General features: G+C 44.6%; 1 protein-coding gene across 3 annotated transcripts; it reads right to left on the reverse strand.

Annotated features, from left to right (window-relative positions):
• Nucleotides 1-44: 44 nt before the first annotated feature.
• clta (clathrin, light chain A) lies at nucleotides 45-16,148 on the reverse strand. 3 transcript variants are annotated; one of them, XM_017724121.2, is made up of 7 exons: nucleotides 15,854-16,148; nucleotides 11,266-11,294; nucleotides 9,876-9,990; nucleotides 8,724-8,835; nucleotides 5,507-5,560; nucleotides 3,438-3,473; nucleotides 45-854 (listed from the first exon to the last, which is right to left on the reverse strand). In XM_017724121.2, the coding sequence occupies exons 1-7, from the start codon at nucleotides 16,029-16,031 to the stop codon at nucleotides 683-685; spliced, it is 696 nt and encodes a 231-aa protein (XP_017579610.1). In that variant the 5' UTR covers nucleotides 16,032-16,148; the 3' UTR covers nucleotides 45-682. The 3 variants fall into 3 exon arrangements, with proteins under 3 accessions (XP_017579610.1, XP_017579611.1, XP_017579612.1); XM_017724122.2 differs by lacking the exon at nucleotides 3,438-3,473; XM_017724123.2 differs by lacking the exons at nucleotides 3,438-3,473; nucleotides 5,507-5,560 and having other exon boundaries at nucleotides 15,854-16,147.
• Nucleotides 16,149-16,348: the final 200 nt, after the last annotated feature.

Raw genomic sequence — 16,348 nt, forward strand, 5'->3', positions numbered from 1 at the left:
GATTTCATCTACAGACACACACAAAAAATGGCAAAGACAAAACATTAGATTTCAATCATGTTTAATCAGAATCAAGTTCAGAGAACGACAAAGATACAACAACCAAGGTACAGTTCTGCTCATAAACAACTAGTTGTGTTTCTGTTTCACACTTTCAAGTGTGCACTGGGCCAGTCGTATTAATGTACACAGATACACCCACACACACACCCACACACACCCACCCACACACACACAATACACCTACTATCTGTATACAACATACACAAGACATTTTGTACTTCATTCCTGGACAGCTTGAAGAGGAAATGCATAGATTGATAAAGTCACAAATGCCATACGCGGGCTCTAAATGGAAAACGAGAATAACACACTTATGGAGTTTGGTCCGTAAAATAGATGCTGAAAAAATAAAAATAAAACCAATCTGAAAAGCATCATTTTATATATAGATATATTTATAGATGGAATATATGTATATATATATATATATATATATATATATATATATAAACATATATAGATATATCTATATCATATTATGTAAGGATATAATATAGATCATTTATATATGAAAAACAGGTCTCAAAACCTTTTGGACCACAGCCACTCGGAAATGAGGCGGTGAGGCCCGCGGGCTGCTGGGAGTTGTTCTGTGAGGTGTGCGGAACTGAGGGGTGGTCTAGCGGACCAGCGGAGACTGTTTGAGCGAGATGAGGACGGAGCGCATGCGGGAGACGTCCTTGGCCTGCTTGTTGGACTTGGGGTTGAAGTCGCAGAGGCGCGCCACGCGCTCCCATTCCGTCCCTGGGTTGCTCTCGTTCAGCTCCGTCACCATGGCCTCCTCTGCCGCCCTGCCGACCACAGCACAGCACAGTTAGCCTCTCTCGCTCACCCTCCCTCTCTCTCACACACACACACACTTAAACACACAAGCACACACACACGAACCATGGCCTCAGAGTTGCTCTACTGACACTAACGTGGCCAGCACCTCCTCCGCACCTCCATAATACTTCACCCACACGAAACAAGTTTGACAAAACTAGATATGTGCAGCTAGTTTTCCGCCGCAGGGGTCCACGCCGCCAAGGACCTTTCTGCCGCTTCCCACTACCTATAAGGCATGCTCAACCTTGTTGGTGGTTGGGACAAGGTGCTCCCACTTTTCCTTTTCGGGTTGCGCCCAGCTGGGTTACATGAGCCATCCGGCCACCAGGGATAAGTCCTGGAAACCCTCTCCCGGGCAGCGTACACAATATAGTGTGTCCCTCGGTTATAGTATGGATAGTTAGTCTAGGTCTTCACTCCAGACCCATTCGCCTTGGGAGACCCTACCAGGAGCATACTGCTCCAGATGAATTGGCTCTGAACATCCCTAGACCACACAAGCGCTTCAAGGTTCTGATCCCAGGTAAGGGAAAAGAACTTGCCATGGTGAAGGAGATCACGTATCTCGGGGTCTTGTTCACGAGTGATAGGCAGAGGCTGCAGACTGCAGTGAAAAGAGGGAACTGAGACATATAGCAAAGCTTTCTGTTTACCCAAAGCTCATGGCCATAGGTGAGGGTTGGGATGCAGACCAACCGGTAATGACAAAAGAATCGGATCACGGGTTCAAGCAGTGAAAATGAGCTTTCGTCGCAGGCTGGCGGGCTACACTCTACTTAATAGGGTGAGGAGCTCAAAGTAGAGCAGCTACTCCTGCACATTGAGCTGGTTCCGGCATCTGATCTGGACACCCACTGGCCACCTACCATTGGACGTTCACCAGGCACGGCCGACTGGGACAAGACCATGAGGGCCCGTTAGCAGGATTATATCCTTGGCCTGGGAGCTGGAGGACACTGTGGGGGACAGGGTCATCTGGGATTCTCTGCTTTGCCTATTGCTACCGCGACCCAAGCTGGATCACGAGGTTTAACAACATGGACAAACGGGTATGTGCATACGGGATTGAAGAGTTGATTACAGTCTTTCTAAGCAGGTTATAATGATTACAGGACATTTTGTAGCGAAAGATAACTGTCGAACAGTAACAGATAAACAGCCGAATTAGACTGTATAGTAACATTCAGACACATTATAACACTGTACATACAGTTGTATACAAAAGTTGGGCCACACTGTGTTTTATGGGGGGTTTTTATGACAAGGCTAAGTGGATGAGGGCTTGTAAACCAATTTTAAAACCCGTGGTGCGATTTGATCTGCTTTAGCCGACAGGTGCCCTTAAACATACTCCAAAAAGGTACCGCTGTCTTTCGTATGGATGGCGACCTGGCTTAGTCTTACTCAGAGAAAGCGCTTGTTCCAGCTTGCTGGTACTGTGTTTGGTAGGAAGAGACCCAGCAATCATGGTGGAACTACGAAAAACTAGTTGACCAAAACCAATAAACCTGCAGTGTCTCAATAACAGCAGTTACCCGACATCGATACATGGGTCAGGCTCTATGAATAACCAAGAATTTCTGCTGGTAGAGGTGCTTTGGGTAGGAGGTGAGAGGCCAGAGAGTGAGAGTGAGAGTGCAAGTGTCTGAAGGCCAACAGCGTCTATCCAGCTCCCACCCAACACTGATACCATGTATTTAAAAGACATCCAACAAAAGAAAAGTAATAAATAAATAAATAAATAAAAAAAAATCATCTGTGGCATTCCCCACCTACCATATCGCAAAACGGTGTTCAGGCTAGGCTTAGTGTAAAAACCTCTGACACAGAAGGATGGCTCATAAAAACAAAAAAAGGAAAAAAACAACAACAAAAAAATGTGCTATAGATTTTAAAAGCGATTTGGTTGGTTAAAGAGTGAATTTCAGGGTTTCTTTCCATCAAATTTGATGCTTTTTTAAATATTTGTTTTAAATATATGTGAACCACCAAATCGCTGTGCAGAAGCTGTATGCGCCAAGCAATGGCAGTCCCCATAAAACAGAGCTCATGGGAGAAAGACTGGCAAGCCAAGCAATTAATAACCAGAATCTGTCGTGGCTATTCAGAGCTAAATGTTTGTTTTCGCCACGTTGCGGTCGAAGATGAGGGCGACCGACACGGCAAGACCGTCCTTGTCCAGCACAAATCCCACACTCCTACTGCCACGGCCTCGGGCCAGCTCGCAGGTGACTCGCGCACGCACACACACACACACACACACACACACACACACACACACGGAGCAAAATGGGGATGAGAGCCAGTGAGAGTTTCACGGTCACACACCCAACTACACATACGCACAAGACCAAAAATCACCAGCACGTCACCACAAAACAACATCCAGGATCTAGCTAACATAAGCAGTGAAACATTCGGAACAGAACAGCAGTTATCATCATTCTGTGCATCCGTCTGCAGTCAATCATTTCCCCCCCTAAATGTTTCTTCATCATTATTAGTTTGGTCATTATCAGCATTTCTTTTCTGATTTTTTACTTAACTGGTCTAGGCGGTAGCAAGGATGGTTAATGTGAGTGCTTAAAAGGTGCATAGAGAAAAGAAACACAAGGAGAAACAGAGCACAAGTCAGATATAATATAGAAAATGAAAAGAAATGAGATTTATGCAGATGACCGAAGCAGGCATGCGTTTCCCAAAAAATAATAACTGAATAAATAAATAAACAGCAAACAAATAAAGACCCCCCCCCCCCCCCGTCATCTTAAGATTGCTAAGCTTAGCTTGCAGCCTTCACCGACAGATTCAGAGCCATTGCTGATTGTCTTCATCTCGTCTGTCTTCATTTTTTATCATATTTTTAAATTTTCCATCATGCTGGAAGAAAAGCATTTTGAATGGTATGTTGAAAAGATAAACACACATAAACGAACACTAATTGCCTATTAGTACTGGGCGATATTGCTAACATTAAATATTATGATATCCCCCCCAAGTCAGTGCTAGGAGAGTTAATGCTTACTTACTAGTTATTCAATTTGAACTGTTCTTTTAAAATTGGACATGTGAAGCACCCAGCAGTCCTGGAGACATTGGAAGTAGACAAAATGGAACAAAAGGGGGGGATTAAAAAAAAAAAAAAAAAAAAAAAAAAAATATCGCTTGGCAACTGTGACAATCCTACATTATAGATAATGGGCACTGCGTCAAACACCACCCATAAAACAATAATGAGTCGCAGTCGTTGATACATCGCTCATTATCTAATATAAAACTGAAGAAATTTACTCATACAGGCAACATATCGCCCCGCACTAACCCCACAACCGAGGGAAGAATAATACAATAAATAAAACCGTAAGCAATGGTTCAGAAATCCTTTTCTTTCAGCACGCCATGCACGAGGTGGCTGGATTTATCCACCCTCTTTAAGTGAAAGAAAACCATCCGCAGTAAAGATGGTTTTGGACACCGGGCAGAAGAATGGTTAACATGAGGGCTGCGCAACTAAGCCAGCGGCCAGCTGCTCAGATCTACGGTCTCCTAACCCGACTACATCTACAGCCACGCTAACTAACCAGCCAGCATTTAAAAGCACCAAGGTGTCCAGCAAACCATCCACCCAGAAGAACAACCAACAAACATCAAGTAAAAGACAGATGATGCTTATTGATGCTCTCATAACAAAACCTTGTGCCTCCGCTTTTGATGTTTTTCCACGGTTTTCAACATAATGTGAAAATCTTACGAGCCAATAGGAATGGTCCAAAATGACCTGGAACAAAAATTAAAACAAAAACCAAAAAAAAAAAAAAAAAAAAAAAAAAAAAAAAAAAAAAAAAAAGATTTGTTCCGACAGCAACAATAAATAGTAAATTCAGTACATTTTACTGTTATACGAGGTAATAACTCCAGTTAATGCAAGATCGCGTTACATTTTGGTTCCTACTTGGTCCCTTTTTGAGAAAGAACCTGGTAAATTTCAGTGCCAGAACGTGTAGGAACCCCAGCCAAATCGGTTGGGATCTGGCCTTTGCTGGACACGGCGTTGCTGAAAACAAGTCTAAACTACCACAGCTAAAGTTACTGCTCTAACACATTATACTAGAGTTAGAGAACAACTGCAACACTAGTCAATCTAGGCACACAGTATCTACTCATAACAGAAAGAAAGAAAAGGTGAATTGGTGGAAACATGACGGAAGTGCATGACAAAGCCATACGACTGAAGATGAAGAAAAGAAATCGACGACGGTCACCAAAAAAAAGAAAAAATGAGACGCACAAATGGCTGAAAACACAGTCGAGTCCTTTTCAGACTCGTAAGCACAGGTGAAGGGCATGCGTGACGGTGTCAGTATCTTCAAGCCGACAAACAAAATCTGCTGCCGCTTTAAAAACATGACGCAATTTCAAATAAAAAGCTCGGTTTTTGGAAGCGATGAATGGATGAGTGAAAGAGTATAAGCAGAGGTGGACTGGTGGAGTGGAGAGAGAGAGAGAGAGAGAGAGAGAGAGAGAGAGAGAGAGAGAGAGAGAGAGAGAGAGAGAGAGAGAGAGAGAGGCGCATGTGAAAGAAAGAAAAAGAAAGGATGTTAGTTGAGCAACATACACATAACCAATCAGGTGAGCGAAGGGTTGTTTGTAGAAATCCTCATCCAAAACCCTGGGAATCCCAGAGGAGAGCAGCCAGTCAGGAGAGAAGAGAGAAAGCAGTGAAAGGAGAAGAAAAACACCTCATACAGTGGAGCCAGCACACACAGAAAGACGGACGGACACAGAGACAGACTCTCAGGCTCACCTACAGCCGTGTTAACAGACAAACGTACAGGTATACACACAGCAGAAGACACCGGGGTGTACGAACGCCGGTAAACGGCGCAAATCGATCTGAAGATGGTGATTCTGAGGCTGGATATTCCTGAAGGCTTTGTGGTTTTAATGTGTTTTTAAAACGCGTCTCTTACAGCTGATTTCAGCGAAAGGTCTGTTGACGGACAGACACGCTCCGCCGTCCACTGAAGAGCGTTGGACAGATAAAACATACAGTACGATTGTGACCGGCTTCCTTAAAACTCTTTTTTCTTGCTTCATTCTATAAAAATTGACCGTCTCTCGTCTTGCGGCTTCTGTGGCGTCTTGCTGTGGCACAGCAATCTGAAGGCGTCGGACAGCCCAGTCACCCTGATTCGGTCCTCAAAACGGCAGCTACTACACGGTGTGACATCACGCGAGAACAGGCAGCCAATCAGCACTCTACATTTTGGAACAAGCATGTTCACTGGGTAACCCCAACTTCTGTCTTATTAAACACCCTTTATTAAAGAATTTATGGATGGTTTAAAATGTTTATTAATGGTTATTGATTAGGTGATGTAACACACATTTACACCAGTCAGTCACAACATAATGACCACCTCCTTGTTTCTGCGCTCACTGTCCATCTTATCAGCTCCACTTACTGTATAGCTGGTCTTTGTAGTTCTACAGTTACAGACTGTAGTCCATCTGTTTCTCTGATACTCTGTTACCCTGTTCTTCAGTGGTCAGGACCCCCATGGACCCTCACAGGTTACTATTTGGGTGGTGGGTCATTCTCAGCACTGCAGTAACACTGATGTGGTTGTTGGGTGGTGTGTTAGTGTGTGTTGTGCTGGTACAAGTGGATCAGACACAGCAGAGCTGCTGGAGTTTTTAAACACTGTCCACTCTAGACACTCCTACCTCATCGGTCCACCTTGTAGATGTAAAGTCAGAGACGACAACTCATCTGCTGCTGCGCGCTTTGTGTCGGTCATCCTCTAGTCCTGTCGGCTGGATATTTTTGGTTGGTGGACCGTTCTCAGTCCAGCAGCGACATTGAGGTGTCTGATCCACTCAGACCAGCACAATACACGCTAACACACCACGACCATGTATGTGATACTGCAGTGCTGAGAATGACCAACCACCCAAATAGTACCTGCTCTGTGAGGGTCCATGGGGGTCCTGACCACTGAAGAACAGGGTAACAGAGTATCAGAGAAACGGATGGACTACAGTCTGTAACTGTAGAACTACAGAGTGCAGCTATACAGTAAGTGGAGCTGATAAGATGGACAATGAGCGTAGAAACGAGGAGGTGGTCATGATGTTGTGCCTGATCGGTGTGTATAAAAGGGGCAATAATGACCAGATAGTATCTCCATATTCATCAAAACAGTGAAACCTCAGATCTTCCTGGTCCTGATCTTTGTCTTTGGCTCATTGCTGCCCTTTTTCTTTGTGTTGTAACTGTTTATTAAAGATTTTAAGATGTGCATGACCCATTCAAAAACCATTAATAAACCCATTCGAAATCATCCCTAAGCCCTTTACAAGGACTGACACTATTTAGTCGGCCCACTGTAGATATATTTAACTTACATTCAGCTGAATGGTCATTAAATGCCACTGAACTGGAAGTTGAGTGTAACTTAGATGGTTCACTATAGATGCTTTGTAAACGCTCCATCTGCCTTTCAATAACCTTCAACTAAGTTCAGTGTGAAAGAGTTTATTAAATCTATCCCTGACCCTAAACCTAACCCTCACCTTAACGTCAAGGCAAACCCTACATCTGCTCCCAACCCTAACCTTAACCATAATGTTGATAATCAACTGAGGACCACCAGAAAGCCTGCTAATGATTTACGTAGCTGTGGAGCCTCTATAGGGGACCATCCAAATAAAGTGTGACCGGACTGTCTTATTGATAAGCGGTATCAAAGTACTGAATTTCGATACCCAGCCCCAGATTCAGCTGCACTGATTCATGTAGAACAATATTTAAGACTGTTCGACCGAGACCATCATTTTTGGTGTATTTTATTTTGTTAACCTTGGTAGAGTTTTTATTGTCCATGTTTCACTACCATGGAACAGCTCCTCCATTTACATTCGTCTACTCAGTGTTATCTTAAATAATAATGCTGAATCATATAAAAGCCAATCAAATCTAAACTTGGTGAAATTTGAACTGAACTGAAGTCCGATTTACACCTCTATAGGCACAGAGAAGGAAGCAAAGAAGGAAATATTCAGGGAAAATCAGCCGTTTGACACACACATGTGACTCTGCTTGCAGAGATCTACACAGTTTAAGTGATACTTTTTAAATCCCACAAACGGGGAAATCCCACCTCCGCGTCCGTGAAGTGAAACACCACATACACACTAGTGAACACACGCACACTAGGGGGCAGTGAGCACACTTGCCCGGAGCGGTGGGCAGCCCTATCCACGGCGCCCGGGGAGCAGTTGGGGGTTAGGTGTCTTGCTCAAGGACACCTCAGTCATGGACTGTCGGCTCTGGGGATCGAACCAGCGACCTTCCGGTCACAGGGCCAGTTCCCTAACCTCCAACCCACTTTTATTGTTAATAGGTACTCTTACCTACGATTACTGGCCATTTTCGTCCTATGGTGACGAGGTAAAAGGGGCAGTCTATGACCATAAACCTAAAGCCCACCTACATTGGTAGGTGTATCTGATCATTTAGCCAATTTGATCAGCCTAATTGACTGTACATATTAAACACTACAATCGCTCTTCAGGTGCTTTCCAACTATGTGGCCTATGGTGACGCAAAGCAAGTGACTCCAGTGACTCTTAGATCTCTCCAGAATCCAATCATGAGCTGAAGATTGAGAGGCGAGTTCAATTCTACCTGCTTCTGTTGTGCTTTGTGTTTAGCGCAGTACGTGGGTTTTCACGACTGGTCAGTGAACTGGGGACCTACGAGCTGATGAGCGTGTGGTGTACCTGCTGCTGGCCTGCATGTTGTGCGCCTATCGGTGTGTGTGGTATACCTGTTGTTGACTTTGGTCTTAGCTAGTTGCTCGTCCTGTCTGGCGTGCCACTCCTCGAGCTCCACCTTCGCCTTCTCCTTCCACTCCACCTCCTGCTTGCGCGAGTTAGCATCTGCAAAAGGACACCAAAGACTCTCGTAAACAATCGCAGACAAAAAGTGCTCATGTGGTTTGTGGTTTATATAAACTAAAATATAGTAATGCACACTGAGCAGTGACGAACAGAGCCTGATGAACGCACCCATTTACATGCATGTTCTGACACGGTTTTAAAGCCTTTCCAAGCCTTGCTCGTTTCCCAAAGGACTGTTTGAGAGTTGTGCCGTTAAGTTTTAAAAAAAGAAAGAAAGAAAGAAAGAAAGAAGACACACACATGGGTGGTTCTCCAGGAACGTCCACTTTCCCATCTCTCCATAGGAGTCACTGGTGTCATTGGAAAGTAACACCAGAGACGTTTTTAATGAATGCGTTTTTACCAAATAACTGCCACAAAGCATCAAACCACATGTTACATCATAGAATATCCACTAAAATATGTCATTTAATCATTTCTTCTCACAATTACTTCAGAATAAAAGCAGGTCACACCAGTGAAATCAACTAAAAGCTTCACATAAATTCATAAATTTAGGTTTTTCTGTTACGCAGTAACACCAATGACACGACTCCTCGGGAACTTTCATTACATCTTTTATAATATTTGTTTTCTTTGTCATTTAAATCATATCTTTCATAGTCATGTACAGATTATTGTAGTTAAAACTGCAGGAAAAACTTTCTTCAAAACATGGTCTTAGCCACAACTGTGTGGACAGCACTTCTGTGGCCCTTCTAGATAAAGAAGTTCTAGATAATTGATTAAAAAACTGAACTGATGACTCAAGAAGGTGTAATTGTTAAAATAACTTGTTTTATTTAAATTGTAACCCTAACAGCTTTTTCAAGTGTAATATATCCGTAAACGCCAGGGACACAAAAATGGACATAAATATGGAATTTCTGTAGAATGACCCACACAAAAAAAAAAAAGTGTATATTCCACATAATCAGCTGATTATTAATGTAATCGAGGGTGAGAACCTTATACATTATAATATTTTATATTATTATACCCCAGCTGCCCTTCCCTCTTCCAAACCCCACCCTCATTACCCAGGTCCTCCAGTCTCTCGCGTTGCTCCTCCCTCCACTTGCGCAGACTCTCTGGCTCTGCCTGGAGGCGGTCGGCGCTGGAGATGGCAGCATATGCGTCAGAGGGACCGTTACTCTACAGAACACAGACACACAGATTTACTTTCTGTTGGGTCAACAGTGCGCAGTTTGAATCACTTCACTCCAAGGCAAATAAAAGGCTTTGTTTAGTGAGACTGGCAGAAAAGAATAAGTGCTTTTCATAACCCAGCCTGAAGAAGCTCGGAGCTCTTGAATTGTGGTTTAGCTGATCCAATGCGTCAGCTATAAATTGGGCCCTTTGTGCGCCGATTCTCATATGGCAGGACATACACTCAGCTACATCGTCTATACCAGCAGTTCCCAAACCTTTGACACTAGAACCCACAAGTGAAGTTACTTTTTGGCAAACATTTTGTGAAATGAAGTGAGGCGTTAATTTATCAGGGCGCAAGTTCTTACATTTTCGCACCGCTTCACTCAATATTTTAGTCAACAAATAGTAGGGGCCCTAAAACAAAGCCTTGTGGAACACCATAATGCACTCTTCCACATTTACAGAACTCCCTATTTACATTAACTGGTCAAAGTTCTAAACCAGACAAGAACTTTGCTGTTTAAACCAAATGTGTTGTTAAGCCTGCCCATTAAGGGGTTCCCAAACATTCACACCAAGACCCACATGGAGGAGGTCCCGTTTGTCCTGAAACAGGAATCTCTGTATTCAACTTGCCAAAAAAGCCCTTGAACTTTCAGTGCAGTTTAACTCAATAGTTCAGTCAATGAAGACAATCGTGTCCCGTGATGGGAATAAAACATGCAGAGAAAGGAAAGAAAGAAAGAGAATGAAATCCATTTCCCCCGAAAAGAAAAACATGTGACAAATTTTCAAATATTATTTTGAGGCATTTTTAAAGCCTACACTGGGACTACATAGTGAGACAGCAGAACAGAAAAGGCTAAGAAATCACATTCAATTTGTATTTCGCTGCAAGTTCATTTAGAACGACAACAAATGAACAAACTTCATTACTACTTGTTGGATACTGGAAGACAACTGCTCAATTTTGCCCTCTGTATTTGGAAAAAAAAATTGTGAGTTTAGGAAAACGGATTACAACAGTGACTCAATATTATCCATAACATGCATGAGAATAACATGCATTACCATTAATTACTAGAACTGAGAAAAAACAAAAATCTCTACATATTGCAATTGTGAAACGGCAATATATGCACCACTAGTCACTGCAGCCGGCATCATCTTGCGGAAATTATTCTTGGATCAAGTGAGGGCCGATTTCATAACACTGAACAACAAATAATACAAGCATAAAATATCTAACTTTTGACTGGAGACAGGCAGTTTTACCTCATGCAGATCTCCATTCAGTGCTCCTCCTGAAAACAGACAGAAAGACAAGTTCTGTGAGAAAGCACAACACAACACAACACAACTGAGCAAAGTAAGATTCCACAGTTATCTGGCTGGGTAACTTAGCTGCGATTACGTCTGCATTAGGGAAAAAATACTGGGTTAATCTGGAATTCAACAACGAGACGTTTGGCCGCAGATTGATTGGAGGCTAATCTCAACAGTTTATTTCACCGGTCCGGTCGACGGCGAACAGCTGACTGAGCTTTCCGTTCACCACTGCTACTCTGATGAAACATCCAGTTTGTCGCCGTCCGTCTACCGCAAACATGCGAACGCAGCACTGGGCCAGGAGGTGACTCAATTCGGGTTGACGTCGTTCGATACGCACACGCACGTCAACAGACGCTGCAAGGAACGTTCGCTCTGGACAGTAGTGGCGTAACAATACATGAAGCTCAATCTCAATCTGACAGCACAACGGCGTCACGACCTCACACACCAACATACGGAGCGCCTGAACGTACAGCTGGTTCACACAATTAAGCACATCCACCCACCCATCCGTCCACGTAACCGTAAAGACATCAAAACTAAGAAAAACACTATAAATTCTAGGCTATAAAGTCTAGTCTAGGGAACAAATTACGCATTTAAACATAAATGAGCAGATAACGTCTTTAAGATTAGGAAACACATTCGAGGAGGTGGGCCCAACCTTTTAACTGCGACAGCACAAATACGCCTTCGGTCACAACGTGAGAAATGAATATTCATCTGTATCGACACATCCTGGCCAGCGAACGTGGGAATTAGCTTGTCCTGTAAGCCGTTGGACGATTATGACCGCAGAAGCACGAGGAGCCAGAGCGCAGGTGTTTAAACATGAGCCGAAAAAGTTCAAAATAAAACGAAAAAACAAAAAGATCAGTCGACTGTTTCGGCTTGCTGGATAAACCCTGCTGCGCTAATGTTACATCTTTTTGGTACAAGAATAAAACTTTGCCTTAAAAAAAACAAAAAAACTCGGAACTATGTTTTTGGTCTGACACAGCAATCATCTCTGAAAACTGAAGTCGAGATGCCTAAATATTATTTCATGGGTTAAAACTCCATTTTTCAGTCTGACATCACATGAAAAAGCTTGTTCTTTACATCGTATGCAAATTTCATGATGAATGAACCAAAAGAAGCGGCCCAAAATGACCGGGAAACAACTGGATCCACTGCCTTGCAGTAAAATACAGCAGGTCTTCTCCTTCTCCTATAAAGTTCTCATTCCGGAGATCCCAGGTTTTGTTCCAACAACAGCGACACATTAAAACAGGCCCAGATAAACAGAACGGCTCTCTAAGACAATAAACCCCAAAAATCACAACCTCTAGAGTTTATAAACATCACACATCAGCATGGGTGGTCTTACATAAGCGAAGCCCCCATCCATGCCCACATTACTGTGGTACACTGCATCCAGACGTGCCGTTTTGATCACAGCGCTTTCCACAAAAGACGATGAACAAGAGACCATGAGATGGACGTGGGCGATGATCTCAATGCTTCAAGATATTCTCACATCACACGATAAGGGTCACAGCACTCGGCTCTTCAGAGGCTTGATCAGTTGGATCAGACAAAGACCCCCCCCCCCCCCCCCCCCCTTTAATATTAACTAAAAATTGATTTTTCAATTGAAACCTTTTTCATTTATCCAGCTACCTAAGGAACGTTATTTACCGTCCAAGGACAAAAAGCGAAGCAAAGCTCTTTTAAAAAAAGGCCATTAAAGTCAGTGAGAGGCAACGCTTGAGCGATGATCACAGGAAACAGCCGTCCTCCCTCTCAGCCCTTCTTCAGCAGTTTGACGCTCTGCTTCTGCTGACTCTTTCCTGCCGTCTTCCTTTACAGGACAACCGAGTTTTCCATCAGTTTCCTCAAAACGCAGCAAATGCCTCACATGAAACACCACAGCGTATAAACCCGACCGCAGCCTCGACGCCGCTGCCCTCACTTTCAGCAGGTGAGGCTACGCGGTCCAGCGGCTGTAACGGAAGAACTTCACCTCATGACTTATTCAGGAAAACTCGGCCAGAATGCAGAGAAAGGAGAGGAGAAGGAAGAGAAGGAAGAGACCGAAAGCCTTTTCTGTCAAAAGAAAAACACACAACGCACCAAACGTCAAACGTTATTTTGAAGCATCGTTAAGCGTTTAAAAAGACCTGCCGCCAAACGGGAGATGCAGCGTTAAACCGCTGCACCCGAAGGACCGATTCAGCTCAGTAAACAAACATGTTTGCATACGAGACGTGTGAATGTGAAGAACCTTTCAAAGGCATAAGGAACCTTCACATAGTGTAAAAGGCTCTTCACCAGTTTGAAGGTTCTCCCTAGAACCTTCCCATAACACAAGGGTTCCTTTAACTTCACCCAAATCCTCCCATTTCATTTGCAAATGTGGTCGTCACTTGAAAAGTTTTTTAGCAAAGCAAAACTCGCTTCACGGCATCAGGCAGAGAGAGAAGCCTTTACGAAAGAAAGAGGGCAACTCAAGCCCAGTCCTGGTCAGGGCAGCGCAGAGGTTTGGGCGCTTTCCCGACTAAAAGGGCTGTTGACGAATCCGCTGAATCAGGCAAGTCAGAGCAGAAACGTCAGCAAACTGTGCTGAACTCTGTCCGTCCAGGACCACAGCCGGGCTCCTCTGACCTACAGCAACTCGGAACAGCTTCGCGGTGTCCTGATGGGCTCTACTGCTATAGGACAGGTGCCTACTTCCACTACAGGCATTCCAGCTCAGAACGGACCGACGCACTGATACCGGAACACCAGAATCCATCGCGATCGGATACGATTATGAATCAATGCCGTGCTTAACTATAACTGGATATGAAGAGAATGGGACGATATCCGGATCATAACGCCATTGACGGGTTATCAGAACACATCATCAGCATCGGACAAACGCTTGGATCTGGCTGATGTGTCAAGACGCAGTACCTGCACCCCAGAAAACGCAAAGCTAATCCAGGTAGATTCAGTACCAGCTTTCCATTTTGGAAGTGCTCATGTACCGACTTTAGCAGAAATAGAAACTTTTTCAACAAGAAACTTTGGTGGTTGGTTGGTTAGTGTAGCGGTTAACAGCTCTGCCTTCTACGCTGTAGACTGGGGTTCAATCCCCCACCAGGGCGAGCGCCCTACACTATACCAATAAGGGTCCTTGGGCAAGACTCCTAACACCACCTTGGCCTCCCTGTGTAAAATGATCAAACTGGAAGTCGCTCTGGATAAGAGCGTCAGCCAAATGCTGTAAATGTAAATACACCTGGAAAACATTGGACCCAATATATCGGACACTACTCAATACTCAACGAAAAAATACTCATTTAGAACCATATAAGCAGACCACATACATCGAATTAAAATCATTACATAGAACCCTACATTCTCAAGCTTTGAAGAACCACCTTTTGACGGAGTTAGTCACACTGGTGTATTCTGTGTAGGTATCGAAGTGAGTCTGAACTCAAAGTGAAATCAATAAACCGAATCGTGGGGTTTCGTGCTAGTGAATCGAATCGCTGCACCCCTCTGTGCGCTAAAGGGACCACGACGCCGTCAGCGCCACCAACAACAAACACCCGCACTTTTCAGACGGTTCCTTAATGACGTCATGCACTTATCAGACGATCCCTCAATTACTGAAGGCTCGGCGATACTGAATCGCCCAAGATTTACCGTCAAACCCGTTTGGGAAGCAGCGACATTTCACTACAGGTTATCGTCGGACTTCACTCGAGTGAGAAAGACAGCGTTAGGCATTTTATCTCGGAAAAACCGAGAGAAATGTCCGATACTAAAACCATCTCCACCGCTGTGTGTCGGCCTCGAAGGGAGCGGAGTCCACTCGGCCTTCCTTCGCCGCTTCAGCTCAGCCCGAACGCCTAAATTCCCACCTAAAACACGTCAAAGAAGCCAAAATAAAGCCAAACCGACCCCAGCGGGGGGCAACAAAGCCTAAAAACGCGGACTCAGCCAAGCCAGCCTCGGATTAGCCGAAGCCAGCTAGCTCAAGGCTTCAGCTGGCTTCCTAGTCGCCAGCTTCTCGTTCGAATTATCCCGTTCCACCTTAAATGGTGCAGCAATTACATCCCGGTGCCAGAGCTGCAGCATTTAAAGCAGGGTAGAAAAAATAAACAAGAGCCTGACTGCAGCTTCACGGCTTATCGTTATAATGTGACGTTCCACCTTAAATGCAGTAATAGTTACACTACGGAGTCGTTCCGCAATAGACGGTGACTGCTGCAGCTTTTAAGGTGGAACGAGAAAATCCGAAAATGAAGAAAACGAAGCTTCGTAGCTTATCGTTACACTTCCCCATTCCACCTTAAGTGATGTGGCAGTTGAGCTACACCGTGGAGTCCGTTCGCAGCGGACTGACTGCTGTGCCATTTAAGGTGGAACGGGGAAATTGGAGCCTCGTTCTGAGAGAGCGGCCCAACGCTGATATAAACACTGAAGAAAATCGTGTGACCGTTGGATGTGAAGGGAAAATAAGAGGACAGCGGTTTGTTTTCTGGCTGAAACGAACCGTTGTGCTGGTCAGCGGCGAGGTGAGAGGGAACCTCTCCGCCGTCCAGGATGCTGAAGCCTTCGTCCTGCTCGATACCCGCGATCTCGCTCTCCTGCTGGGCCAGGAAAGCCGCCGCGGGGTCCTCCTCCGCCCCGACGCCGTTCCCCGCGTTCCCCAGCATGTCGAAATCGTCCATGTCTGCCTAAATGACCCTAAAGCTACGCTTTACTGGCTCTAATAGCGACTGAAATGGCCGTCCGGTTCGGTATAACCCCCCCTACTGCCTTCTTCAACGGTCAGCGTCAGCGGAGGAGGAGGAGGGCGGGGCTGAAGGGGGAAAATGACCCAGCTGAACCAATCGGCGACGTGAATTTATGATTGACAACGGCGTCGTCCAATCGAAGGGCGAATCGAGCTGACACACAACCAATAAAATGACTAAACCGTTTACGTGCGTGTCCCGTGATCTGTCGCATGCGCAGACCGGACCCTGCAGTAAAACGCTTTAAACGT

The sequence above is a fragment of the Pygocentrus nattereri genome, chromosome 22 (genome assembly GCF_015220715.1).
Source record: "Pygocentrus nattereri isolate fPygNat1 chromosome 22, fPygNat1.pri, whole genome shotgun sequence".
NCBI classification, from domain to species: Eukaryota; Metazoa; Chordata; class Actinopteri; order Characiformes; family Serrasalmidae; genus Pygocentrus; species Pygocentrus nattereri.